The 27,775-nt window shown below is 34.8% G+C and overlaps 1 protein-coding gene across 1 annotated transcript; it reads left to right on the forward strand.

Annotated features, from left to right (window-relative positions):
* Nucleotides 1-17,657: 17,657 nt before the first annotated feature.
* Nucleotides 17,658-21,379, forward strand: scpp8 (secretory calcium-binding phosphoprotein 8). The gene is made up of 3 exons (XM_056467086.1): nucleotides 17,658-17,750; nucleotides 17,941-18,001; nucleotides 20,348-21,379. The coding sequence occupies exons 2-3, from the start codon at nucleotides 17,942-17,944 to the stop codon at nucleotides 20,633-20,635; spliced, it is 348 nt and encodes a 115-aa protein (XP_056323061.1). The 5' UTR covers nucleotides 17,658-17,750; nucleotide 17,941; the 3' UTR covers nucleotides 20,636-21,379.
* The last annotated feature ends 6,396 nt before the right edge of the window (nucleotides 21,380-27,775 follow it).

The raw sequence follows: 27,775 nt of genomic DNA on the forward strand, positions 1-27,775 counted from the left end.
AAGTGTAACGCTTTTTTTTACAACCCGCAATGTACCACGTAAGTACAGTGAAATAACGGTGTACTTTTCGGTACGTATAGTAAGTATTTAAAATTTACTTACCATTTACTAAGTAACACAGAATTTAAATATGAACTGAACTGTAAATAACCTTTACTTCAAAGTCTTTAATGCATGCACGTATATTTAAACTTTTCCCCTCTGCGCTTTACTTATTGTCACGATAAATGATCACAATCTCCTATATCAGGGATATCAAACTCAATTCCTGGAGAGCTGCAGCCCTGCACAGTTTAGTTCCAACCCTGATTAAACACAGCTGATCAAACTAATTAAGTCTTTCAGTCTTGTTTGAAACCTACAGATAAATGTGTTGAAGCAGGGCTGGAACTAAACTGTGCAGGGCTGCTGCCCTCCAGGAATTGAGTTTGACATCCCTGTCCTATATGATCTGAGATAGTAGTTTTGTTTGATAGTAATGTATAGTATCCATAGGTATATGTAAATGTTTAGTGCGTGAAATTGGACAATCAACACGCACACATGTTAAACAGTATAAGGAACATGTATAGCTTGCTAAAAGCCTTTATGTCTATTCATATTTGTTATATAAAATGCAGAGCAGGAAGACCCATGGGATTCCATCAGCCACTCACCATCAGAGTCCTCAGTGGAAGTTAAGAAGAAGAAGAGCAGAAAAAAAGAGGAAGGCAAGCAAGAGATGCCAGAAAAAGGGGAAGGAAATAATGTGTTATTTTGTTGTTTGACTATAGACAATGATAAACAAGACTGTTTGATTAAGATAAAGTGTTTTACAATCCCTATTTATTAAAATAAAGTTTACAAAGAAAATAAATATATTGTGTGTTTGTATATTTATTTCACTACCTTCAAGAGTTACCCTGTAAACCACAGGGAAAAAGGTGGGAACAAATGCTGTATTTACCCTTTAACTACAGGGAACAAGAGGGAACAATGCTTCACTTTAATTTACAACCCACAAATGCTTATTTACCCTTTAACTACAGGGAACAAGGTGGAAACAATGCTTCACTTTAATTTACAACCCACAAATGCTTATTTACCCTTTAACTACAGGGAACAAGGTGGGAACAATGGTTCACTTTAAATTACAACCCACAAATGCTGTATTTACCCTTTAACTACAGGGAACAAGGTGGGAAAAATGCTTCAATTTAATTTACAACTCACAAATGCTGCATTTAGCCTTTAACTACAGGGAACAAGGTGGGAATAATGCTTCACTTTAATTTACAACCCACAAATGCTGTATTTAGCCTTTAACTACAGGGAACAAGGTGGGAACAATGCTGTACTTTAATTTACAACCCACAAATGCTTATTTACCCTTTAACTACAGGAAACAAGGTGGGAACAATGCTTCACTTTAATTTACAACCCAAAAATGCTGTATTTAGCCTTTAACTACAGGGAACAAGGTGGGAACAATGCTTCACTTTAATTTACAACCCACAAATGCTTATTTACCCTTTATTTACAGGGAACAAGGTGGGAACAATGGTTCACTTTAATTTACAACCCACAAATGCTTATTTACCCTTTATTTACAGGGGACAAGGTGGGAACAATGCTTCACTTTAATTTACAACCCACAAATGCTGTATTTAGCCTTTAACTACAGGGAACAAGGTGGGAACAATGTTTCACTTTAATTTACAACCCACAAATGCTTATTTACCCTTTATTTACAGGGGACAAGGTGGGAACAATGCTTCACTTTAATTTACAACCCACAAATGCTGTATTTAGCCTTTAACTAAAGGGAACAAGGTGGGAACAATGCTTCATTTTAATTTACAACCCACAAATGCTGTATTTAGCCTTTAACTACAGGGAACAAGGTGGGAACAATGTTTCACTTTAATTTACAACCCACAAATGCTTATTTACCCTTTATTTACAGGGGACAAGGTGGGAACAATGCTTCACTTTAATTTACAACCCACAAATGCTGTATTTAGCCTTTAACTAAAGGGAACAAGGTGGGAACAATGCTTCATTTTAATTTACAACCCACAAATGCTTATTTACCCTTTAACTACAGGGAACAAGGTGGGAACAATGCTTCACTTTAATTTACAACCCACAAATGCTTATTTACCCTTTAACTACAGGGAACAAGGTGGGAACAATGCTTCACTTTAATTTACAACCCACAAATGCTGTATTTAGCCTTTAACTACAGGGAACAAGGTGAGAACAATGCTTCACTTTAATTTACAACCCACAAATGCTGTATTTAGCCTTTAACTACAGGGAACAAGGTGGGAACAATGCTGTACTTTAATTTACAACCCACAAATGCTTATTTACCCTTTAACTACAGGAAACAAGGTGGGAACAATGCTTCACTTTAATTTACAACCCACAAATGCTGTATTTAGCCTTTAACTACAGGGAACAAGGTGGGAACAATGCTTCACTTTAATTTACAACCCACAAATGCTTATTTACCCTTTAACTACAGGGAACAAGGTGGGAACAATGGTTCACTTTAATTTTTAACCCACAAATGCTGTATTTACCCTTTAACTACAGGGAACAAGGTGGGAACAATGCTTCACTTTAATTTACAACCCACAAATGCTTATTTACCCTTTAACTACAGGGAACAAGGTGGGAACAATGCTTCACTTTAATTTACAACCCACAAATGCTTATTTACCCTTTAACTACAGGGAACAAGGTGGGAACAATGGTTCACTTTAATTTACAACCCACAAATGCTTATTTACCCTTTTTTTACAGGGAACAAGGTGGGAACAATGCTTCACTTTAATTTACAACCCACAAATGCTGCATTTAGCCTTTAACTACAGGGAACAAGGTGGGAACAATGCTTCACTTTAATTTACAACCCACAAATGCTTATTTACCCTTTAACTACAGGGAACAAGGTGGGAACAATGGTTCACTTTAATTTTTAACCCGCAAATGCTGTATTTACCCTTTAACTACAGGGAACAAGGTGGGAACAATAGTTCACTTTAATTGTTAACCCACAAACGCTGTATTTACCCTTTAACTACAGGGAACAAGGTGGGAACAATGCTTCACTTTAATTTACAACCCACAAATGCTTATTTACCCTTTAACTACAGGGAACAAGGTGGGAACAATGCTTCACTTTAATTTACAACCCACAAATGCTTATTTACCTTTTAACTACAGGGAACAAGGTGGGAACAATGGTTCACTTTAATTTTTAACCCACAAATGCTGTATTTACCCTTTAACTACAGGGAACAAGGTGGGAACAATGGTTCACTTTAATTTTTAACCCACAAACGCTGTATTTACCCTTTAACTACAGGGAACAAGGTGGGAACAATGCTTCACTTTAATTTACAACCCACAAATGCTGCATTTAGCCTTTAACTACAGGGAACAAGGTGGGAACAATGCTTCACTTTAATTTACAACCCACAAATGCTTATTTACCCTTTAACTACAGGGAACAAGGTGGGAACAATGCTTCACTTTAATTTACAACCCTCAAATGCTTATTTACCCTTTAACTACAGGGAACAAAGTGGGAACAAAGCTTCACTTTAATTTACAACCCACAAATGCGTATTTACCCTTTATTTACAGGGAACAAGGTGGGAACAATGCTTCACTTTAATTTACAACCCACAAATGCTGTATTTAGCCTTTAACTACAGGGAACAAGGTGGGAACAATGCTGTACTTTAATTTACAACCCACAAATGCTTATTTACCCTTTATTTACAGAGAACAAGGTGGGAACAATGCTTCACTTTAATTTACAACCCACAAATGCTGTATTTAGCCTTTAACTACAGGGAACAAGGTGGGAACAATGCTGTACTTTAATTTACAACCCACAAATGCTTATTTACCCTTTAACTACAGGACACAAGGTGGGAACAATGCTTCACTTTAATTTACAACCCACAAATGCTGTATTTAGCCTTTTACTACAGGGAACAAGGTGGGAACAATGCTTCACTTTAATTTACAACCCACAAATGCTTATTTACCCTTTAACTACAGGGAACAAGGTGGGAACAATGGTTCACTTTAATTTTTAACCCACAAATGCTGTATTTACCCTTTAACTACAGGGAACAAGGTGGGAACAATGGTTCACTTTAATTTTTAACCCACAAACGCTGTATTTACCCTTTAACTACAGGGAACAAGGTGGGAACAATGCTTCACTTTAATTTACAACCCACAAATGCTTATTTACCCTTTATTTACAGGGAAAAAGGTGGGACCAATGCTTCACTTTAATTTCAAGCCTTATAAACAGCAACGTAAACAATGCTCGTAAACTCTTTGCAACGATAGAGAAACTCACAACCCCCCCCAGTCGGATTCCCAGTGAGCTACTCTCTGAAAGCAAATGTAATGAGTTTGCTCATTTCTTTACTGACAAGATCAATAATATCAGAAAGGCAATCAGCTCATCCAATCAGCCAAATTGTGTCGACGTCAGACTAGCTCAACCACAACTTAAGAAATCAGACATTATGTCCGATTTCATGGCAATTAATGGCAAAATCTTAGAAGAGATCGTGCAAATTATGAAAACATCAACCTGCAGTCTCGACACGCTCCCCACATCATTCTTTAAAACGGTGTTGACCTGCTTAGAAATGGATCTTCTAAAAGTGGTAAATGCTTCACTTCTCTCGGGGATTTTTCCTAACTCACTTAAAACTGCAGTTGTTAAACCCCTCTTGAAGAAGAGCAACCTAGATAACACCATATTGAGCAATTACAGGCCTATCTCAAATCTCCCTTTCATTGGCAAAATCATTGAAAAAGTTGTTTTTAACCAGGTTAACAAGTTCTTAAACTTCAAGGGGTGTTTGGACAATTTTCAATCTGGTTTCAGACCACATCACAGTACAGAGAGCGCCCTTATAAAGATAATCAATGACATCCGCCTAAATACAGATTCAGGCAAACTAACAGTGCTGGTACTGCTCGATCTCAGTGCTGCATTTGACACTGTCGATCACAGCATACTTCTGGATAGGCTGGAAAACTGGGTTGGGCTGTCTGGGACGGTCCTCAAATGGTTCAGATCTTACCTTGAAGGGAGAGGTTACTATGTCAGTATAGGTGACCATAGGTCAGGGTGGACACCCATGACATGTGGAGTCCCACAAGGCTCGATTCTGGCACCACTCCTGTTCAACCTTTATATGCTCCCTCTGAGCCAAATAATGAGAAAGAACCAAATCTCCTACCACAGCTATGCTGATGACACTCAGATCTACCTAGCCTTACTGCCTAATGACTACAGCCCCATTGACACCCTCTGCCAATGTATTGATGAAATTAACAATTGGATGTGCCAAAACTTTCTTCAGTTAAACAAAGAGAAAACTGAAGTCATTGCGTTTGGGAACAGAGATGAGGTTCTCAAGGTGAATGCGTACCTTGGCTCTAAGGGTCAAACAACAAAAAATAAGGTCAAGAATCTTGGTGTGACTCTGGAGTCAGATCTGAGTTTCAATAGTCATATCAAAGCAGTTAGTAAATCAGCATACTATCATCTCAAAAACATTGCAAGAATTAGATGCTTTGTTTCCAGTGAAGACTTAGAGAAACTTGTTCATGCTTTTATCAGCAGCAGGGTGGATTACTGTAATGGCCTCCTCACTGGCCTTCCCAAAAAGACAGTCAGACAGTTGCAGCTCATCCAGAACGCTGCGGCCAGAATTCTGACCAGAACCAGGAAATCAGAGCACATCACACCTGTCCTCAGGTCTTTACACTGGCTCCCAGTCACATTTAGAATAGATTTTAAAGTATTATTACTGGTCTATAAATCACTAAATGGCCTAGGACCTCAATACATTATAGATATGCTCACTGAATACAAACCTAACAGATCACTCAGATCTTTAGGATCAAATAGATTAGAAATCCCAAGAGTTCAGTCAAAGCAGGGTGAATCGGCTTTCAGCTACTACGCCCCTCGCTGCTGGAATCAGCTTCCAGAAATGATCAGATGTGCTCCAACATTAGGCACATTCAAATCAAGACTGAAAACACATCTGTTTAGCTGTGCCTTTACTGAATGAGCACTGTGCTACGTCCGACAGATCGAACTACTATGTTTTTCTCTTCTTTTTAACTCTTTTATAACACATTTTATCAGCTTTTATTTTATTTTATTTTTATTCTTACCATTTTTATGTTTGTTTTTATTTCTCTTATAATTGTTTCTTTTATTCCTGTTTATGTAAAGCACTTTGAATTGCCACTGTGTATGAAATGTGCTATATAAATAAACTTGCCTTGCCTTGCCTTAATTTACAACCCACAAATGCTGTATTTAGCCTTTAACTACAGGGAACAAGGTGGGAACAATGCTTCACTTTAATTTACAACCCACAAATGCGTATTTACCCTTTAACTACAGGGAACAAGGTGGGAACAATGGTTCACTTTAATTTTTAACCCACAAATGCTGTATTTACCCTTTAACTACAGGGAACAAGGTGGGAACAATGGTTCACTTTAATTTTTAACCCACAAACGCTGTATTTACCCTTTAACTACAGGGAACAAGGTGGGAACAATGCTTCACTTTAATTTACAACCCACAAATGCTGCATTTAGCCTTTAACTACAGGGAACAAGGTGGGAACAATGCTTCACTTTAATTTACAACCCACAAATGCTTATTTACCCTTTAACTACAGGGAACAAGGTGGGAACAATGGTTCACTTTAATTTTTAACCCACAAATGCTGTATTTACCCTTTAACTACAGGGAACAAGGTGGGAACAATGGTTCACTTTAATTTTTAACCCACAAACGCTGTATTTACCCTTTAACTACAGGGAACAAGGTGGGAACAATGCTTCACTTTAATTTACAACCCACAAATGCTTATTTACCCTTTATTTACAGGGAACAAGGTGGGACCAATGCTTCACTTTAATTTACAACCCACAAATGCTGTATTTAGCCTTTAACTACAGGGAACAAGGTGGGAACAATGCTTCACTTTAATTTACAACCCACAAATGCTTATTTACCCTTTAACTACAGGGAACAAGGTGGGAACAATGCCTTACTTTAATTTACAACCCACAAATGCTTATTTACCCTTTAACTACAGGGAACAAGGTGGGAACAATGGTTCACTTTAATTTACAACCCACAAATGCTTATTTACCCTTTATTACAGGGAACAAGGTGGGAACAATGCTTCACTTTAATTTACAACCCACAAATGCTGCATTTAGCCTTTAACTACAGGGAACAAGGTGGGAACAATGCTTCACTTTAATTTACAACCCACAAATGCTGTATTTACCCTTTACCTACAGGGAACAAGGTGGGAACAATGCTTCACTTTAATTTACAACCCACAAATGCTTTATTTAGCCTTTAACTACAGGGAACAAGGTGGGAACAATGCTTCACTTTAATTTACAACCCACAAATGCGTATTTACCCTTTATTTACAGGGAACAAGGTGGGAACAATGCTTCCCTTTAATTTACAACCCACAAATGCTGCATTTAGCCTTTAACTACAGGGAACAAGGTGGGAACAATGCTTCACTTTAATTTACAACCCTCAAATGCTTATTTACCCTTTAACTACAGGGAACAAGGTGGGAACAAAGCTTCACTTTAATTTACAACCCACAAATGCGTATTTACCCTTTATTTACAGGGAACAAGGTGGGAACAATGCTTCACTTTAATTTACAACCCACAAATGCTGTATTTAGCCTTTAACTACAGGGAACAAGGTGGGAACAATGCTGTACTTTAATTTACAACCCACAAATGCTTATTTACCCTTTATTTACAAAGAACAAGGTGGGAACAATGCTTCACTTTAATTTACAACCCACAAATGCTGTATTTAGCCTTTAACTACAGGGAACAAGGTGGGAACAATGCTTCACTTTAATTTACAACCCACAAATGCTTATTTACCCTTTAACTACAGGGAACAAGGTGGGAACAATGGTTCACTTTAATTTTTAACCCACAAATGCTGTATTTACCCTTTAACTACAGGGAACAAGGTGGGAACAATGGTTCACTTTAATTTTTAACCCACAAACGCTGTATTTACCCTTTAACTACAGGGAACAAGGTGGGAACAATGCTTCACTTTAATTTACAACCCACAAATGCTGCATTTAGCCTTTAACTACAGGGAACAAGGTGGGAACAATGCTTCACTTTAATTTACAACCCACAAATGCTTATTTACCCTTTAACTACAGGGAACAAGGTGGGAACAATGGTTCACTTTAATTTTTAACCCACAAATGCTGTATTTACCCTTTAACTACAGGGAACAAGGTGGGAACAATGGTTCACTTTAATTTTTAACCCACAAACGCTGTATTTACCCTTTAACTACAGGGAACAAGGTGGGAACAATGCTTCACTTTAATTTACAACCCACAAATGCTTATTTACCCTTTATTTACAGGGAACAAGGTGGGACCAATGCTTCACTTTAATTTACAACCCACAAATGCTGTATTTAGCCTTTAACTACAGGGAACAAGGTGGGAACAATGCTTCACTTTAATTTACAACCCACAAATGCTTATTTACCCTTTAACTACAGGGAACAAGGTGGGAACAATGCCTTACTTTAATTTACAACCCACAAATGCTTATTTACCCTTTAACTACAGGGAACAAGGTGGGAACAATGGTTCACTTTAATTTACAACCCACAAATGCTTATTTACCCTTTTTTTACAGGGAACAAGGTGGGAACAATGCTTCACTTTAATTTACAACCCACAAATGCTTATTTACCCTTTAACTACAGGGAACAAGGTGGGAACAATGCCTTACTTTAATTTACAACCCACAAATGCTTATTTACCCTTTAACTACAGGGAACAAGGTGGGAACAATGGTTCACTTTAATTTACAACCCACAAATGCTTATTTACCCTTTTTTTACAGGGAACAAGGTGGGAACAATGCTTCACTTTAATTTACAACCCACAAATGCTGCATTTAGCCTTTAACTACAGGGAACAAGGTGGGAACAATGCTTCACTTTAATTTACAACCACAAATGCTGTATTTACCCTTTACCTACAGGGAACAAGGTGGGAACAATGCTTCACTTTAATTTACAACCCACAAATGCTTTATTTAGCCTTTAACTACAGGGAACAAGGTGGGAACAATGCTTCACTTTAATTTACAACCCACAAATGCGTATTTACCCTTTATTTACAGGGAACAAGGTGGGAACAATGCTTCCCTTTAATTTACAACCCACAAATGCTGCATTTAGCCTTTAACTACAGGGAACAAGGTGGGAACAATGCTTCACTTTAATTTACAACCCTCAAATGCTTATTTACCCTTTAACTACAGGGAACAAGGTGGGAACAAAGCTTCACTTTAATTTACAACCCACAAATGCGTATTTACCCTTTATTTACAGGGAACAAGGTGGGAACAATGCTTCACTTTAATTTACAACCCACAAATGCGGTATTTAGCCTTTAACTACAGGGAACAAGGTGGGAACAATGCTGTACTTTAATTTACAACCCACAAATGCTTATTTACCCTTTATTTACAGAGAACAAGGTGGGAACAATGCTTCACTTTAATTTACAACCCACAAATGCTGTATTTAGCCTTTAACTACAGGGAACAAGGTGGGAACAATGCTTCACTTTAATTTACAAGCCACAAATGCTGTATTTACCCTTTAACTACAGGGAACAAGGTGGGAACAATGCTTCACTTTAATTTACAACCCACAAATGCTTATTTACCCTTTATTTACAGGGAAAAAGGTGGGACCAATGCTTCACTTTAATTTACAACCCACAAATGCTGTATTTAGCCTTTAACTACAGGGAACAAGGTGGGAACAATGCTTCACTTTAATTTACAACCCACAAATGCTTATTTACCCTTTATTTACAGGGAAAAAGGTGGGACCAATGCTTCACTTTAATTTACAACCCACAAATGCTGTATTTAGCCTTTAACTACAGGGAACAAGGTGGGAACAATGCTTCACTTTAATTTACAACCCACAAATGCTTATTTACCCTTTAACTACAGGGAACAAGGTGGGAACAAAGCTTCACTTTAATTTACAACCCACAAATGCGTATTTACCCTTTATTTACAGGGAACAAGGTGGGAACAATGCTTCACTTTAATTTACAACCCACAAATGCTGTATTTAGCCTTTAACTACAGGGAACAAGGTGGGAACAATGCTGTACTTTAATTTACAACCCACAAATGCTTATTTACCCTTTATTTACAGAGAACAAGGTGGGAACAATGCTTCACTTTAATTTACAACCCACAAATGCTGTATTTAGCCTTTAACTACAGGGAACAAGGTGGGAACAATGCTTCACTTTAATTTACAAGCCACAAATGCTGTATTTACCCTTTAACTACAGGGAACAAGGTGGGAACAATGCTTCACTTTAATTTACAACCCACAAATGCTTATTTACCCTTTATTTACAGGGAAAAAGGTGGGACCAATGCTTCACTTTAATTTACAACCCACAAATGCTGTATTTAGCCTTTAACTACAGGGAACAAGGTGGGAACAATGCTTCACTTTAATTTACAACCCACAAATGCTTATTTACCCTTTATTTACAGGGAAAAAGGTGGGACCAATGCTTCACTTTAATTTACAACCCACAAATGCTGTATTTAGCCTTTAACTACAGGGAACAAGGTGGGAACAATGCTTCACTTTAATTTACAACCCACAAATGCTTATTTACCCTTTAACTACAGGGAACAAGGTGGGAACAATGGTTCACTTTAATTTTTAACCCACAAATGCTGTATTTACCCTTTAACTACATGGAACAAGGTGGGAACAATGGTTCACTTTAATTTTTAACCCACAAACGCTGTATTTACCCTTTAACTACAGGGAACAAGGTGGGAACAATGCTTCACTTTAATTTACAACCCACAAATGCTGCATTTAGCCTTTAACTACAGGGAACAAGGTGGGAACAATGCTTCACTTTAATTTACAACCCATAAATGCTTATTTACCCTTTAACTACAGGGAACAAGGTGGGAACAATGGTTCACTTTAATTTTTAACCCACAAATGCTGTATTTACCCTTTAACTACAGGGAACAAGGTGGGAACAATGGTTCACTTTAATTTTTAACCCACAAACGCTGTATTTACCCTTTAACTACAGGGAACAAGGTGGGAACAATGCTTCACTTAATTTACAACCCACAAATGCTTATTTACCCTTTATTTACAGGGAACAAGGTGGGACCAATGCTTCACTTTAATTTACAACCCACAAATGCTGTATTTAGCCTTTAACTACAGGGAACAAGGTGGGAACAATGCTTCACTTTAATTTACAACCCACAAATGCTTATTTACCCTTTAACTACAGGGAACAAGGTGGGAACAATGCCTTACTTTAATTTACAACCCACAAATGCTTATTTACCCTTTAACTACAGGGAACAAGGTGGGAACAATGGTTCACTTTAATTTACAACCCACAAATGCTTATTTACCCTTTTTTTACAGGGAACAAGGTGGGAACAATGCTTCACTTTAATTTACAACCCACAAATGCTGCATTTAGCCTTTAACTACAGGGAACAAGGTGGGAACAATGCTTCACTTTAATTTACAACCCACAAATGCTGTATTTACCCTTTACCTAAAGGGAACAAGGTGGGAACAATGCTTCACTTTAATTTACAACCCACAAATGCTTTATTTAGCCTTTAACTACAGGGAACAAGGTGGGAACAATGCTTCACTTTAATTTACAACCCACAAATGCGTATTTACCCTTTATTTACAGGGAACAAGGTGGGAACAATGCTTCCCTTTAATTTACAACCCACAAATGCTGCATTTAGCCTTTAACTACAGGGAACAAGGTGGGAACAATGCTTCACTTTAATTTACAACCCTCAAATGCTTATTTACCCTTTAACTACAGGGAACAAGGTGGGAACAAAGCTTCACTTTAATTTACAACCCACAAATGCGTATTTACCCTTTATTTACAGGGAACAAGGTGGGAACAATGCTTCACTTTAATTTACAACCCACAAATGCTGTATTTAGCCTTTAACTACAGGGAACAAGGTGGGAACAATGCTGTACTTTAATTTACAACCCACAAATGCTTATTTACCCTTTATTTACAGAGAACAAGGTGGGAACAATGCTTCACTTTAATTTACAACCCACAAATGCTGTATTTAGCCTTTAACTACAGGGAACAAGGTGGGAACAATGCTTCACTTTAATTTACAAGCCACAAATGCTTATTTACCCTTTAACTACAGGGAACAAGGTGGGAACAATGCTTCACTTAAATTTACAACCCACAAACGCTGTATTTAGCCTTTAACTACAGGGAACAAGGTGGGAACAATGCTTCACTTTATTTTACAACCCACAAACGCTGTATTTACTCTTTAACTAAAGGGAACAAGGGAGGAAAAAGGTGGGAACAAAGCATCACTTTAATTTACAACCTACAAATGCTGTATTTTCCCTTTAACTACAGGGAACAAGAGGGGAACAAGGAGGGAACAATGCATCACTTTAATTTACAACCCGCAAATGCTTTATTTAGCCTTTAACTGCAAGAAACAAGAAGGGAAGAAGCTGAACTTCCACGCACAAGTGTATATTTGAACAGTAAAAACAGAGAAAACTACAACAGCAGTTTTAATTGATTGAAGGCCAAATTACACTCTACATTTTTCAGCTATACATCAGCTATGCATTCACTGAAATGCAACTGTTGGTGTCAGTTGGTTACCCCCTTATTACCCAAAACATTATGGTTTGTTCCTTTGCAATTTATAGAAAGGTACACTGCAAATTCAATATACTTACGCGGTACTTTGCGTGTTGCATATCTGGTTGTTACCCCCTCATTCCCCAAGCATTACAGTTTGTTCCCTTATACCTACACATACGTTGTTTATAGTTATACTATACGTTCAGAAAAGTACACCGTTATTTCACTGTACTTACACGGTACTTTGCTGGTTGTAAAAGAAAGCGTTACCTATGCTGTAGCATTCATCAATAAAGTGTTGTAAATACAATACTATATTAACAGTTCAAAAACACTATAGCATTTACTATAAATAATCAATCTTTGCTTTATCACAGTGGTTTTGCCATTATGCACAGGGGCGTAGCAACCAGGGGGGTTGGGGGGGGGGGCTGTATGTCTCCCTCACTTTTTGAGACAGACCATTTAGAAACAGAACAAACAGAACAAAATGTCCACTACACCCCTGATTACGCGGATAAACTTAAATGCATTAACCAACTCTTTATCACCACTTTCAGAAACAAAAATATGAAACGTACAGTATTAACAGTTAGAAGATTTTATATGAGACTACTACATATGTGTCACAAGGGAAATAATGAATAATAATGCTTGATTAGGAAAGTTAGGAATTTAACTAGTTTATATAATGTGACGAAATAAGGAATGACTTAAACACAAAGGTGTTTGTACTAGTCATTCCTGTTCATCCTTTAAGATGTTGAGCATGTACAATCAACACAAAAAGAATGAATCATTCCTGAGAAAACTCTTTAAAGAGGAACATTAAAGATACAACTTACCACTTCTGTACTGCTGACTATATTTTGACATCTTTTTAAGAACTTGTATCAAAACACCTTGTTTGTAACTTTTATTTATAAGAGACAATTAAAAATATATTGTCAAGTCTAATATGCAAATATGCTCATAATATTATTAATTGGTCAATCAATCAGACAATACATGTAATGTTACACTGTAACTGAAATTCTTATTTGGAGTATAAGAATGAGAAAAAAATGTTTATATTATGAGTTTAATATGTTAAAAAATATATGTGAAAGAGTTAAGAGCAGTTTACCCAACCTCACCATGGTAACCACGTCAGACTAGACTGATTGTGTAAGTCTCTTATACAACATGTTGTGTGTTTGTGTTTTGCCTCAGTGACGAACATGGGTTGTGAAATATTCCACTTTCATCATAAATCAGATTAGAAATATTGGCAATTCTTATCACAACTTAGACCACTATTTTGAGAGGTTCATAAACAGTTGTGTCCTCTTGTGCTGAAATAAGTGAAACTACTGTTTTTTTTCTTTTGGATTTAGTAAAAAAATATGGTTTCTGGTTTTAACCTGTTTTGCTTTAAAGCAAAAAACAAAAACAAAAAAAAAAAAAACAGCAGTTTTATGTCTTGTGATTACATAAAAATGTACTGCTTTTGTGTGTTTCTAATGTGAGTTTGATTACCATCTTGCATCACATTTGTACTGAAAGCACCAGCAGATAGTTTACCATTTTTATAGTTACATTTTAGTTTGTTAAAGACCCAGAGCAAGTTTACTTTGATTTTATAGTATTTCCAAAATAAATAATTAATTTGTACCAGAGTAATTAAATTAATTTATGGACTATAAAAACAGTTTTTCACCTTTGAGTGAATGTAATATGCAGAATACATTTTATGACTAATATTAAAATATATTAAAATTACATTTTTCAGTTTCAATCAAGTCAAAACTATAATTTGAGGAAAAACGATACATTTAGCTGTGAAAATTACATTACAGTACATTACAAATTTACAGTAATTGGTTTAAGTTTTAATGCATATAAAGAGAAATCCAAAATAAAAATCTTTGTTCTAACAAAGTTAAAAAAAAAAGAATGGTCCATTTATAATAAAGAATATTTTTATTTACTTTATGAATGTATTTTTTTTACCGCAATAAATATGTTTGATTTAGATTTAATTTCAAAGTTTGAACCAAAGTTAAACTATGCTATAAGAAATTATGCTTTGAGAAAAACTACAAATTTTACCTGTAACAAATTACAGTATTTTTTTTTAAATTAGGTGTAGCGTGATTACTCTTAAATTAAAAGATTTTCTTTAAAGGTTTGCGTACCGACTGGTTTGTTACACTGTATTTATAATCATTTCTGTAAAAGAGATGTTTTAATGCATAAATAAGTACAAAGCTTTACATATACAATACATCCATTTTATCAATAAGCATCAGAGGAAATTCTTGCACTCGATGCCTGTGGAATGTTTGTTATTGGAGAATTTTGATGTTTATAATTTTACGGAAATTGTATACATTATTGCTGTCTCACATTCAGGCATCACTGAGGTATTTTGGGTTGGTGAAAATCTGTCTGAATGGCTTATTTGCTTCAGTTGGCTGTTACAGGCACTCACACACTGAAAAAAATTATTCAAAGATGATTCCTTGGATTTACTAAATTCTTTTACATTAAGTGGTTGTGAACAATTTATTTGGGTTGAATTTAAACAAACAAATTAAGTTGAACATTGGTCAATTTAATTTGTTTGTTTAAATTCACCACAAATAAATTGTTTGCAACAGTTTTGCATGCAACACTTTTTTCAGTGCACAAGACCAAAAACAAATAGTCTCAATATGGTAAAAATGATCTCACAACAATTCAATTCTGTTCACAATTTGTTCCAAAGAAGATCCAGAAACATGCATTGCAAAAGGTACTTCAGGATTATATGGTTCTAGAATTGCCACTAAGTGTAAAGATCAAACTAAAATATATTTTTAGAACGTACACTGACAATAACTGACACGGTGGCTCAGTGGTTAGCACTGTCGCCTTACAGCAAGAAGGTTACAGCTACATGTATCATCTTTCCTCAAATTATAATTTTGACTGGGTTGGAACTAAAAATTTATAAATTACAGTATTAATCAAATATGGTTTGCATGTTGTTGCATGCGTGTTGGCATGGGTTCCCTCCAGGTGCTCCAATTTCTCCACAGTCCAAACACATGCGCTATAGGTGAATTGAATAAACTAAATTGTCCATAGTTTATGTGTGTGAATGTGAGAGTGTATGGGTGTTTCCCAGTACTGTGTTGCAGCTGGAAGGGCATTCGCTGTGTAAAACATATGCTGGATAAGTTGGCGGTTCATTCTGCTGTGGCAACCCCTGATGAATAAAGGGACTAAGCCAAAGGAAAATTAATGAATAAATAATCAAAATATTTATTCTGTCCAAGGAAAAGTATTACATTCACTCTAAAGTAAAATATTGTTTTTATAGACCATCAATTAATTGAATTACTTTGGTTCACTTTTAACATTTATTTTGGAAAAAAATACAATAAAAACATTTTTTTTACTATAACATTAAAGTTATATTTTGGACGAAACTATAATAAATACATGTAATTTTAGGCTATGCTATTGCTAGTTCTTTTATTTTCAAAATCTGTGGTAAACTATCTGCTGGTGTTTTCAGTATGCTATAAATGTCATCTTCAAACTCACATTAAAAATACATAAAAACCGAATAGCACATAAACTTTCACTAACACATACTTTTTTCAGTGTATAGTTAAAAATGTACCGCTATATACATTTCTGGAGAACACGAAATACGTTTCAGGACCTATGTTTTTTTGCAGTTTTTGCTTTTGGAAATCCACCAGAGGCCGCTGTGTACACTTTTTCAGATCTCAAATTTCTCTCACAAATGCCATTCACGCTTGCTGTTCTCACATAAATCCACCAGAGGCCACTATCGACTGACTGAGTGACTAAATGACTGACCGATTGACTGATCCACCCTCCTCCTTCCCTAAACTTAACCAATAGTGTTTTCAAAAGCACAGATTGACCTGCCCACCCACTTCCCTAAACCCTACCAACAGTTTTTACAAGCAATCCAGAAAAAGAAAAGCCCTCGTCTGATTTTTTGCCACGTTTTCAGATTTTACCACATTCTCATCATGTTATTTACTTGTTTGTTTTATTTTTTGGCTTCTGTTTTTGTATTACCTGTTTTTTGGAATGGTCAACTCCTCTCTGTGTCAGAAGTCCACCGACGTACACAGCCAGCTGATAAGCGTGAAAAGAAATGGCATCATACCGCCCCGTAGCGTTCATTTTAAAGAAGAAATGCAGCCATACGTACTTCAGGCTACATAATTCGCGATCTCCAGAAATGTATATAGGGCTAAAATTTCAGAGTGAGCCTATGTAGCAACAACCAGTAGCTGTTTATGTTTTGACAGTTTAATATTTGAAAAAAAAAGGCGGGAAATAAAAAAGCCTAAACGGTACAAGGCTTCTTCATGACGACATGGTTCTAAATAAGAACTGCCACTACTGTAAATGTAGCAAACCTTTGAAGATCCATCTTTTTTTAAAGTGCACAGTATATAACCCAGTGGTACACCAAGCTCCTGCACTAACTATTTGGAGCACTGGAGCTTGTCCAATATGCAATAATAAAGTCATAGACCATAATTTCACATGTGTGGATCTGACATATACAGTACAATAAATCAGTATACATATAGTATGTTTAAATTCTGAGCCTTCACTGCTATTAAGCTCAACAAGTAGCAGACAGTGTGGTTTTTCTAAACAATGGGGCAGTGATGCCGCATGATTTACACTCTTGTTTGGATTACTACACACTGAGTGTAAAAGAGATTTTGCAAGTGATAGAGACCAGGAAGTTGCACAAATGTTGGTTGGTATTGTCGTAACAGGAATTTGCAGGACCAAGCCCCGGTTTACTCACATCCATCCAGTATTTAAGCCACAGATGCCAGGGTAAATACAGACTGCGACTGTACTGTCACTGGACAAGAACATTTACACAAGGTAACTCATAACTCATATCGAGTTATGATGCATTTATGGCTTTTTAATCTATATTGGTAACTGAATAATTGACAAATACGAGCACGCAAATCAAATGCTGTAAATATAATTGTAATTCTTTTGTATCTTCATGATTTAACTTAACCAAAGCGTATTGGTTTTAATGTGTTTTGGTGGTTTTATTTTGTAGGATGAATACTTTGAAGGGATTGATTCTGATGCTTTTTGTTGCGTTGGTCGTTTCAAAACCAGTAAGTATTCAGAAAAAAAAGATTTGACATTTTTGTATTTATTACGATTTCTACAATTATGGAAAAAAAATTAACAGATCTTTATAAATTCTTTGTTTCTCTGGATTTAAAGTCATGTTTTTTGAGTAAAACATCATTTTTGTTTCCTTCTGTAAACTACCAATGGCATTTCTTCCAAATTCAAATAAAAACAAAGATAAATGCAGAGAAACTAAAGTATTTTCAAGGGTTTGATAGTTTTTTATTATTATTTTTTTTGCTAAATATGCAGTTAAAGTGATTGTCTGCCTATACAGCCAATGTAATGCTTACTCATGAAAAATACTATTGTAATTTATAGTTAAAACTATATTATAGTGTTTTATTACATATGAAGAATTTTGATGCAAAAACCTTTTAATGCCGCTTGATATTTTTGTGTGTACTGTAAGCTCAAATTTTACTTTTATGGTGACAAATAAGTTCTTTCTATTGTCTTTGAGAAAATTCAAATGGCATTTAGAGGTTTTTCGCATATTAAAGTCTAGCTTTTTTATTGCAATTTTAGAACACAGAACATACAAGGACAATAACAACATTATATTGACATCAAAATAAATACAATATAAAAAGAAAGGAAAAAATTACAATTATTCAAAGACAAAATTGAAGGCTTTAAGATAATTAACAGTTCTTTTTGCTTTGGTATTTTTAGTTTCTTTTATTGTAGGTAATGACCTATTTCTATTTTAAAGTGTGTAAAATTTGTTTTTTTCACTGCCTGTTTACATTTATGAATAAAAAAATTCCATATATAATGAGCAAATTAACAATATACCACATTTTCTGAAGTTAACTGTAATCTCATAAAAAAATAAAGCATATTTTTCTTTGAATTCCAATGCAATATTCATACTCTGCTTAACAAAAAATAAAAGATCACACCAAAACAATTGTGCATAAATTCAATCATAAAATAAATAAACAATTCTCTCCTCTTTATCATTACAGAAAGCACATTTTAAATCAACATCTTTACATAATTTAGCAATTACCTGTATTACAGGATAAATACAAAATCCTAGCTATTAAATCCTTTCTTGTGTTTAGAACAACTCTTTGTTACAGCATGCTGTAACAATCATGGATTGTCATGTCACATCACAATTATCTCATAACCCAGAAAAACATTGGGATTTTATATTTATATTTTATATAGTTATCAATATTTCATTTATAATGTATTCTTTTTATATATTTATTACCATTTTCTACTGATATTTGATTTTACAAATAAAGCTGCTGTTCCAATATGTAAATGTTTTAAATGCTTTTTAGACCAAATAATTACACCTGTTTTTACAAAACTTCTCATGAATGTGTCTTGTATCACTGAAAATGTAATGAAAAAGATAATTTTCTGAGTTTGAAATGAAGCAAATCTTTGACGTGGCCTAAGTCAGTCAAAATTAAAGATATCAAAGTTATTTTTTCAAAGAATATCTTTAATTGTGTAAAATGATTTCTATGATTGATGGTGTAGAGCAAATAACAAAAAATTACTTAAATTCACAGAATGGGACATGAGGTTTAGCACAGGATGGTTTACGAGGACACCAAGTACACTAGTGTAAATTGACATGTGTATGACGTAGTTGTACTCTGTTTAAGCAGTTTACAAGGACATGCCACAATTCAAAATGCTTAAAAATAATATTTATTAAATTTTTTAATATAAAATTTTTAGACCGGTTTTCTGTGAGGGTTGGATTTAGGGGTAGGGACATGTAATAAGCAGTTTTACAGTATAAAATATATTACACATATGGAGAGTCCTCGTCAGGGACGTAGCAACCCCCCCCCCCCCCCCCCCCCCCCCACACACACACACACACACACACATACACTTTTCAAATGTCCGCTACGCCCCAGGTCCTTGTAAACCATACATACAGTACAAGTATGTGTATGTATGAAATGTGAGCATTATACTTTAAAAATACAGGTGCCATACCATACATTTATTCATTATCAACCACAGAAAATCATGAGTTGTATGTCTTATGAAGCACTAAAGAGACTACATTTCCCAGAAAGTGTTACAATACCGCAATGCAATACAATACTGCAGTAACAACAAAAATTTATTCAGACTACAAAGACTGGATTCCTAAATAATGACAACAACAACAAAAAGAAGATAGAGTTGATGCTTTAATGTACATTAGTCTATGATATTTTGATAAAATGCAAGTGTTTTAGAGCTCGGGTGAATGTAAACCTATTGTTCAAGACCTTCGAAACAAATCACATAATATACCAGCAAAAGAACATATGATAATATTGTTTATATGTTTAAATCCTCAGTTGCATTTGTCAAGAAACAGTTCGGAAGAAAATGATTCATCCAAAGCTTCATCAAATTCCGAGTCAGATGAGAGGTCTGAATCAAACGAGTCTGAATCGAGTGAATCTGAATCTTCTGAGGAGGACTTCACAACCACACAGCCTCCTACTCGCACAACAAATCAGCCCATCACTGACAAGAAAATCACAACAGCAGCACCCGTCACCACTGCAGCAAACTTTACAGACTCTGTTACTATGAATGTGACGAGTCTTCCAATCACCACCGAAAAAAGGGGTGATAACTGAAGTGCTCAGAGTATTGCTGCTGAATCACATTTTCATGCAAAGAAAAAAGAAAAGAGAGAATGTTTCTGAATGCTTGATGATTTCTGATGTTATGATGTTTATGTGTTAATAACGAATGAAGAAAATAGTAATGAGTAATGGAACTTTTGAAATTTACATTAAAACTGCATGCCCACATTGTCAGACCCTGCATCCATTTAAATGGACAACACGTCAGATCTTTTTTTTTTTTTTTTTAAGTTTAAAGCCTGTAGTCCATGATATGAAAATTCTGTCATACAATCAAACAGTTCTGCATGTTGCAATTTGAGAAGTAGCCACTAGGATGAAAAGGAGAATGGCAGAACTTTGTTCCAAGCACAGAAGTAAGCAACATTTTCAGTGGTTTTATTCACATTTATTGATGTGTTTGCCAATACTTTATAGATTGTATAGAACAAAGAAGGATAGTATTTACTAATAAACATTTTTTTTATTTAGTGTAGAATTACAAGGTTTAAATCAGGAGATAGTTGACCCAAAAATTACAGTAGGACTACTCACTATTTACTCTCCCTCAAGTGGTTTCAAAACTTTATTTTCTTCAAAAAGAGTTTCTTTTTGCTGTTCTGTTTCCTGAAAACCTGTAACCATTGACTTCCATAGAAGAAAAAGCCTACTGTGGAAGCAAATGGTTACTGGTTTCCAGCTTTCTTCTCATTTTTGAAATAAGTAAAGGATGATTAAATGATGACAGAATTTTTATTTTTGGGTGAACTATTTTTTGGATAGTCTCTCCATTTTAATGTTCAGTGGGTTCTAATAATGTGCGGCCTATTAAACATAAATCTGAAAATTTAAGATAAAAATATTATATTGTTCAGGAAATTTCAAGTAATTATCAAGAATTTGTATTAATTTATTTTTAATTTCATCTTCATGTATTGTTTTTGAAGTACAACTGTTTTGATCTGATGTACATTGAAATGGACAAGCTAGAAATCAATGAATGGTTATTAAACTTTGTCATGTCTGTATTTGGTATCATTTATGGAAGCCTTTGAAACAGGAAAAATATACTTTTACAATTTTCTGAAACTTAGACCATAATTTGGGTCCGAAGGGTTTTTTGTTGAAGTTCTTATTTAGATTCAAATAAATAACTTAAGTAAATAACTGTCTGAGCTGATAAATAGTTATTTATTTATCAGCATATAAGACTAATAACTTTCTTTGCACCTTTTTTAATAAAATGATGATAATAATAATAATAATAATTAATATTTTAAATTTTAAATTCTAAATATTATTATTATTATAGCATTATTTGTATAGCATAATTGTAAATGACATGAAACCAGGGATACACAATTATTCTCATTTGATAATGCCTTTCACATATTTATTTATTTATTTATTATCTATATAATCAGACTAGTAACTTTCTTTGCAACTTTTAAATGTAATAATAATAAAAATAATATTGTTAAGAATTATTATTATTACTATAGCATTATTTGTAGTATTATTGTAAATGACATGGAACGAATGATACGCAATTATTCTTATTTAATAATGCATTTCGCATATTTATTTTAAATTAAATTTCATTTATTTATTTATAATTTGTATTTATATGTTTCCTTTTTTATTTTGATTATTTGTTTATGGATATACTTTAGGTCAAACTAAACATTAATGACGCCTCGCTTTGGCGCAGTGGGTAGCAAGATCGCCTCACAGCAAGAAGGTCGCTGTTTTGAGCCTCGTCTGGGTCAGTTGGAGTTTCTGTGTGGAGTTTGCATGTTCTCCCTGTGTTGGTGTGGGTTTCCTCCGGGTGCTCTGGTTTCCCCCACCAAAGACATGCGGTACAGGTGGATTAGGTAGGCTAAATTGTCCGTGGTGCATGAATGTTTCCCAGTGATGGGTTGCAGCAGGAAGGGAATCCACTGCGTAAAACATGTGCTGGATAAGTTGGCGGTTCATTCCGTTGTGATCCCAGATTAATAAAGGGACTAAGCCGAAAAGAAAATGAAGGAATAAACATTATTAGTAGCACCCTTTTATAGAATTTTAAGTGTCACAAAATATACTGAAACTCAAAAGATACAAAGATGCTGAGTGATATTGAAAAATGCATTGATCAGATATTATTACATGACATAAAAATCCTCCATCAGTAAGGATCTGCAACTAGTCGATCTTGCTCCTCAATCAAAATTAACCAAACACTTTTTCAGTTTTTTTAAAAATAATTTTCAAACTCTAGAAGAATATTTTCTTTATTTTGTATTTTTACGGAATTTGATGGTTCTAAAGAATAGTTATCCCTTAAAATATTAATTATTTATTTAAATTGTATACATCTATACACCTATATCTTTACCAGGCCAGTAGGTAGCGATGTCACTTTGTGAAGCAACAATGCAAACCTTCAGTAGTCCACATTGTTGTTTATTTTATCAAATACTCATTAATGCCTGAACACATTGACATCTCCATTTTTTTATCTTATTTACTTTACTAATAAAATATTGGACTTATTATTTTTGAAACTTGCTCTTTAAGACCTGTTTTAAACAGTTTGCAATTTCATGCACCTAAAGCCTGAAATTGGTGTTTAAATGAATGAACAAGTTTGTTGTTGTTGTTGTTGTTGTTGTTGTTGTTGTTGTTGTTGTTGTTGTTGTTGAGATTTAAATGATTTAAAGATTTAATGAGATTTAAAAATGTCTTTTAATGACATCTAAGCCTCTAAATCAAAATGTGCGTTTTTGATGTTGGCTTAATTATATATAAAAAGCGTCTGCAAAACATTACCAGACGGTGGAGGAACGCAGTAGTTTGGTGTGATTTGATAGCTCTGTGATTACCAGATGTAATTAAACCAACAGTACGTTGTGATAAATGTCACTTTAGTGGAGAAGAAGCCTTGAACACTGTGCTGTTACATTACTTTGTTAACACCGATGTCATTTGTGGTACAAAGAATTTGATATTTTTATTCAGTGTAGTATTTATTTCGGTGAGAAGTGGCCCAGACTATCCGTGTACAGAGAACAGGATAATTACAAAGCACCAGAGACTCCTTCAAACTTCAAAGTTGAACAAATAGGCTATTTGTCTGGGTCCTCAGACAAATCAAACATCAAAACATTTACAAAGAGAGCTGCGTGATAAATGAGAATGTTCATTTTAAGATATTCAGATGATTTTTCTAACATATTTTCAGGTGAGTCTTGTTATTTACAGACATACAATACATTGTCATTCACAACAGCCATGCATTGTTGGAACTGGAGGCTGTTTTGTTTAGTTTTGTTTCATTCATCATAGGATATTTATCATAAGGGGTTAAATAAGGGGTTATTTATTTTAACCCCTTAACTTTTTGAACATAGACATAAAATTGTCATGTTCAACTTAAATGATCGTCAATCTTCAACAATTTAGTGCACAGATTTAAGCTTTCTCTCATTTTAAAGAAGACAAATGTCAGACTGTAGCTAAAGTGAAAAAAGTTTAAAAAGTGAAATAAAACAAGTTATTAAAAATAATGAATAAAAACAGTAAATGTATGTTTTATTATATAACATAAAGCATGTATTTTACGAAACCTGTTTTAGCCTAAAATTGACATAAAATCAAAACTAAATGGCTGAACTAATTATATTCCAAATTTGAAGTTGATTTCTCAAAAAATTATATTTCAGTAAAGCTGCCATCACACTGGACTTTCTCCCCATAGACTTCCATTCATACCCACGTGAATGTGTCAGACCAGAAATGCAAGCTCATGCGAGTTCAAGTTTCGCAGTTCACTGCATTGCAAAGTTCAAGCTTGGTGAACTCTGACCAGTGAAATTGCATCACTTGACTGCGTGAGACCATTTGAGGATCAAAACATGACCTCTCTGGACAGAAATTTAAAAAATGGACCAATCGCTCGCTTTTTTAATGTCTGATCATCTTGTTTAATCCCACCCCTTTTCACAGTGCTGTTCAACAGAATTTCGCAAGCTCAAACGCTTTTTTTAGCCGAAGTACCAAACATGACCACCGGATAACATCTAGTTTCTTTTGGTGACTATTCAAGAGCACCCCATGTTTTGAAGAATATGAATTGTATTTTTTCAAACATTTAACAGCAGACATATTACTACTATTTTTGTGGTGCATGTCTAGTTATGTGCATTGAATATGGTTATAACAGGTTAACGATGCCTTCAGCTTCATGGTGTCATAAAAGTGAATGAGAATTGTATTTATTGTTCAAAGACGTTCAGCTAATAATTTTAAAGCACATTTTTAATTTAATATTTTTTTTATATTTAAGGCCAGGACATCTCAAGCTGATGACCATCTTTTGCGCATTGGGCTGTCAGTGAGTGCCTGAGAACAAAATTTTAAATGACAAAACTAAGAAAATTACATGAAGGAACAAAAACAAATTGGGTTTTCTTAATTATTTGCAAACAATATGAATTAACAGACATGTTTGCATGAGCAACCCCTTCTGTAATGAGCAAAAAGTAGAGTGAAATTGGTACTAAATGGCGTATGATCCATCCCAGATGCCTCAGAGCCCAGAGAAGTCGATAGTGCTTCTGGACACTGTTAACATGGGGCTTCCTTTTGGCCCCATGTGTTCCTTATGTGTGCAGCACTAGCTCTGGTTATCCTTTGTGGGATGCCAATACAGACACCTGCAGGTATAGAAAGATACATCCTCTTACTGTATACATGCACAGTAGGGCTGTGCAATTAATCAAAAATTCATTTCCGATCTCAGCTTCTAACGATTATGAAAAAACATTGATTGAGATTAAACGATTACTGCATCATATACCACCCCCTTTCCAGTTGTACACATTTGTTGCTCTGCAAAGCTCAGTTTCATGTGAAAATTACTAAAAGCATGTACTGTAATGCAACGTTTGCAGCATGGGATGCGCGTCATTCATTGATGTACATTAGAATCATTCATGTTTTTAAAAGCCCAAAAGAGATCGCATGCTGTTGTGTGTGTGTGTTTAGTGATTATTCATAATAACCCTCATATGTGCAATAAACATACGAGTTAATAATCAAAAGACACATAAAAGTGAAACCATTATTCAGAACCGCACTGTTCTTAAAGTGACAGCGTGCAATATTCCTGCACCTGACTGTTTTTATCAGTAATCAAACAACCAAAGGGGAAAATCACTCACTGCTCTTGACTGAAGGACTTTTAGCTATAATTAAAGTCTTTTTCTTACAGTGAAAATGCGTAAAGCACAGTTTGTTTCATATTTTTATTCTTTTGTATTTTATTTCCCTTTTCTTATTTACAGGGAGGAAAACAACTGTATATATACAGTTAAAGTCAGAATTATTATCCCTCCTGAAATATTAGTGACCCTTTTCCCCCCAATTTCTGTTTAACGGAAAGAAGATTTTTTTTTCAACCCATTTCTAAACATAATAGTTATATTACACATTTCTAATAAAGGATTTCTTTTATCTTTGCCATGATGAGTACATAATATTTTAAAGATTTCAAGATACTAGGATTAAGCTTAAAGTGCAATTCAAAGGCTTAATTAAATGTAACTAGGCAAGTACTATATTGCTTAAGGGGAGAAAAAATATTATAGGAAATACTGCGAAAAAATCCTTGCTCTGATAAACATAATTTGGGAAATATTTAATTAAAAGAATTTCACAGAAGGGTAAATAATTTTGACTTCAACTAATAATCATTTTGAATAATCTTGATAACAATTATGACCAAAATAATCGTGATTATGATTTTTTTCCATAATCAAGCAGCCCTAAGGCACATGCACATGCACATGCAGTGTTCACATGCAGCTTTTTGGTCCAGATGATACCAGACGCTGCCAATGTGAGGCAACAAAATAGTCGGTTTTCATCTCTGCTAGTTCTTTGATGTCAGCTTGGTTTGTCCTGGGCTATTTCTGAATTGAATCACATCAAGTCAATGCATTTTGGTTTGTAGATGTGGTGCAATGGGGAAGAAAAGGCAATTAAAGTGACTTTGAATGTGGTATGGTTGTTGGTGCTAGGCGGACTGGTTTGAGTATGAACTTGCTGGTCTGCTGGTGTTTTCATGCAAAACCATCTGAGTTTACAGAGAATGATCAGAAAAGAAAAATGCTCGGAGAGCAGTGTTGTGGGTGAAAATGCCTTGTTGAAGTGAAAGCTCTTAGGGTTAGGGTTGAATGATAGAAAGACACAAATAATTACCGGTTAAAACAAAGGCCTGTAGAAGAACGTTTCTGAACACATAACACACCAAACTTTGAAGCTGAAAGTCAAGACAGCTGATTTCCTTAATGAGAACAACAAACTAAGGTTACAATAAACACACAGGCTCAACAAAACTGCAGGAGAAAACTAGAAAATGTTTGCCTGGTCTAATGAGTCTTAATTTCTGCAGCAACATTTCAATTATTCAGAATAGGGCTGAGCGATAAAATAGATATCAATATTTACTGATCACACACCATTGTCAATATCAAGAAAAAAAAAAGATTCGGTATGAAGTTTCGGGATGAAGCGCTCATGCAGCGTTTTTTACTTTTCTCCATAAACTTGTATCGGAGCTGCAGCAATGATTTGTCCATTTGTCATCCTCTGAGAAAACGCTTGATGGTTGCCTAAATATGAGAGATGCCAGGGGAGCACGAGCACAAAGCCCATTGTAAATGGTCAAGGAAAACACGCGCACACACTCGTCACTTTAGGTCAGAGTAATAACACATGTGAAATTGAGTGCCTTATGGCAGCAGTGAGGAGATTGTAAATAAAAAATGATGTAAGGATGTCGCCAAAGTGGCTTTTTGGTTTCTTTTCTTGTGTACGTCAGCCACTAACACCCAATCTATAATACTTTTCAACTTAGGGGTAATGTAGTCATTCAACTTCACAATTTGTAATGTTGCAACATGTATTTGAATAATGATGGTTTGTTTCTTTACTTGAAAGCTGAGATTTGATCATCATAATTTCATAATTTGTTTACAGAGTTTGAGGTTTACTGTATCATTATTCACATTGTACAGATGTTGATCTACCTTAAAGTTTGCTTTGATTGTTCACCGTTCACACTTTACCATTGCACACACTTTGTAAGTGTTATCTTATTTATCAAGT

Source organism: Danio aesculapii, chromosome 10 (assembly GCF_903798145.1).
Source record: "Danio aesculapii chromosome 10, fDanAes4.1, whole genome shotgun sequence".
NCBI classification, from domain to species: domain Eukaryota; kingdom Metazoa; phylum Chordata; class Actinopteri; order Cypriniformes; family Danionidae; genus Danio; species Danio aesculapii.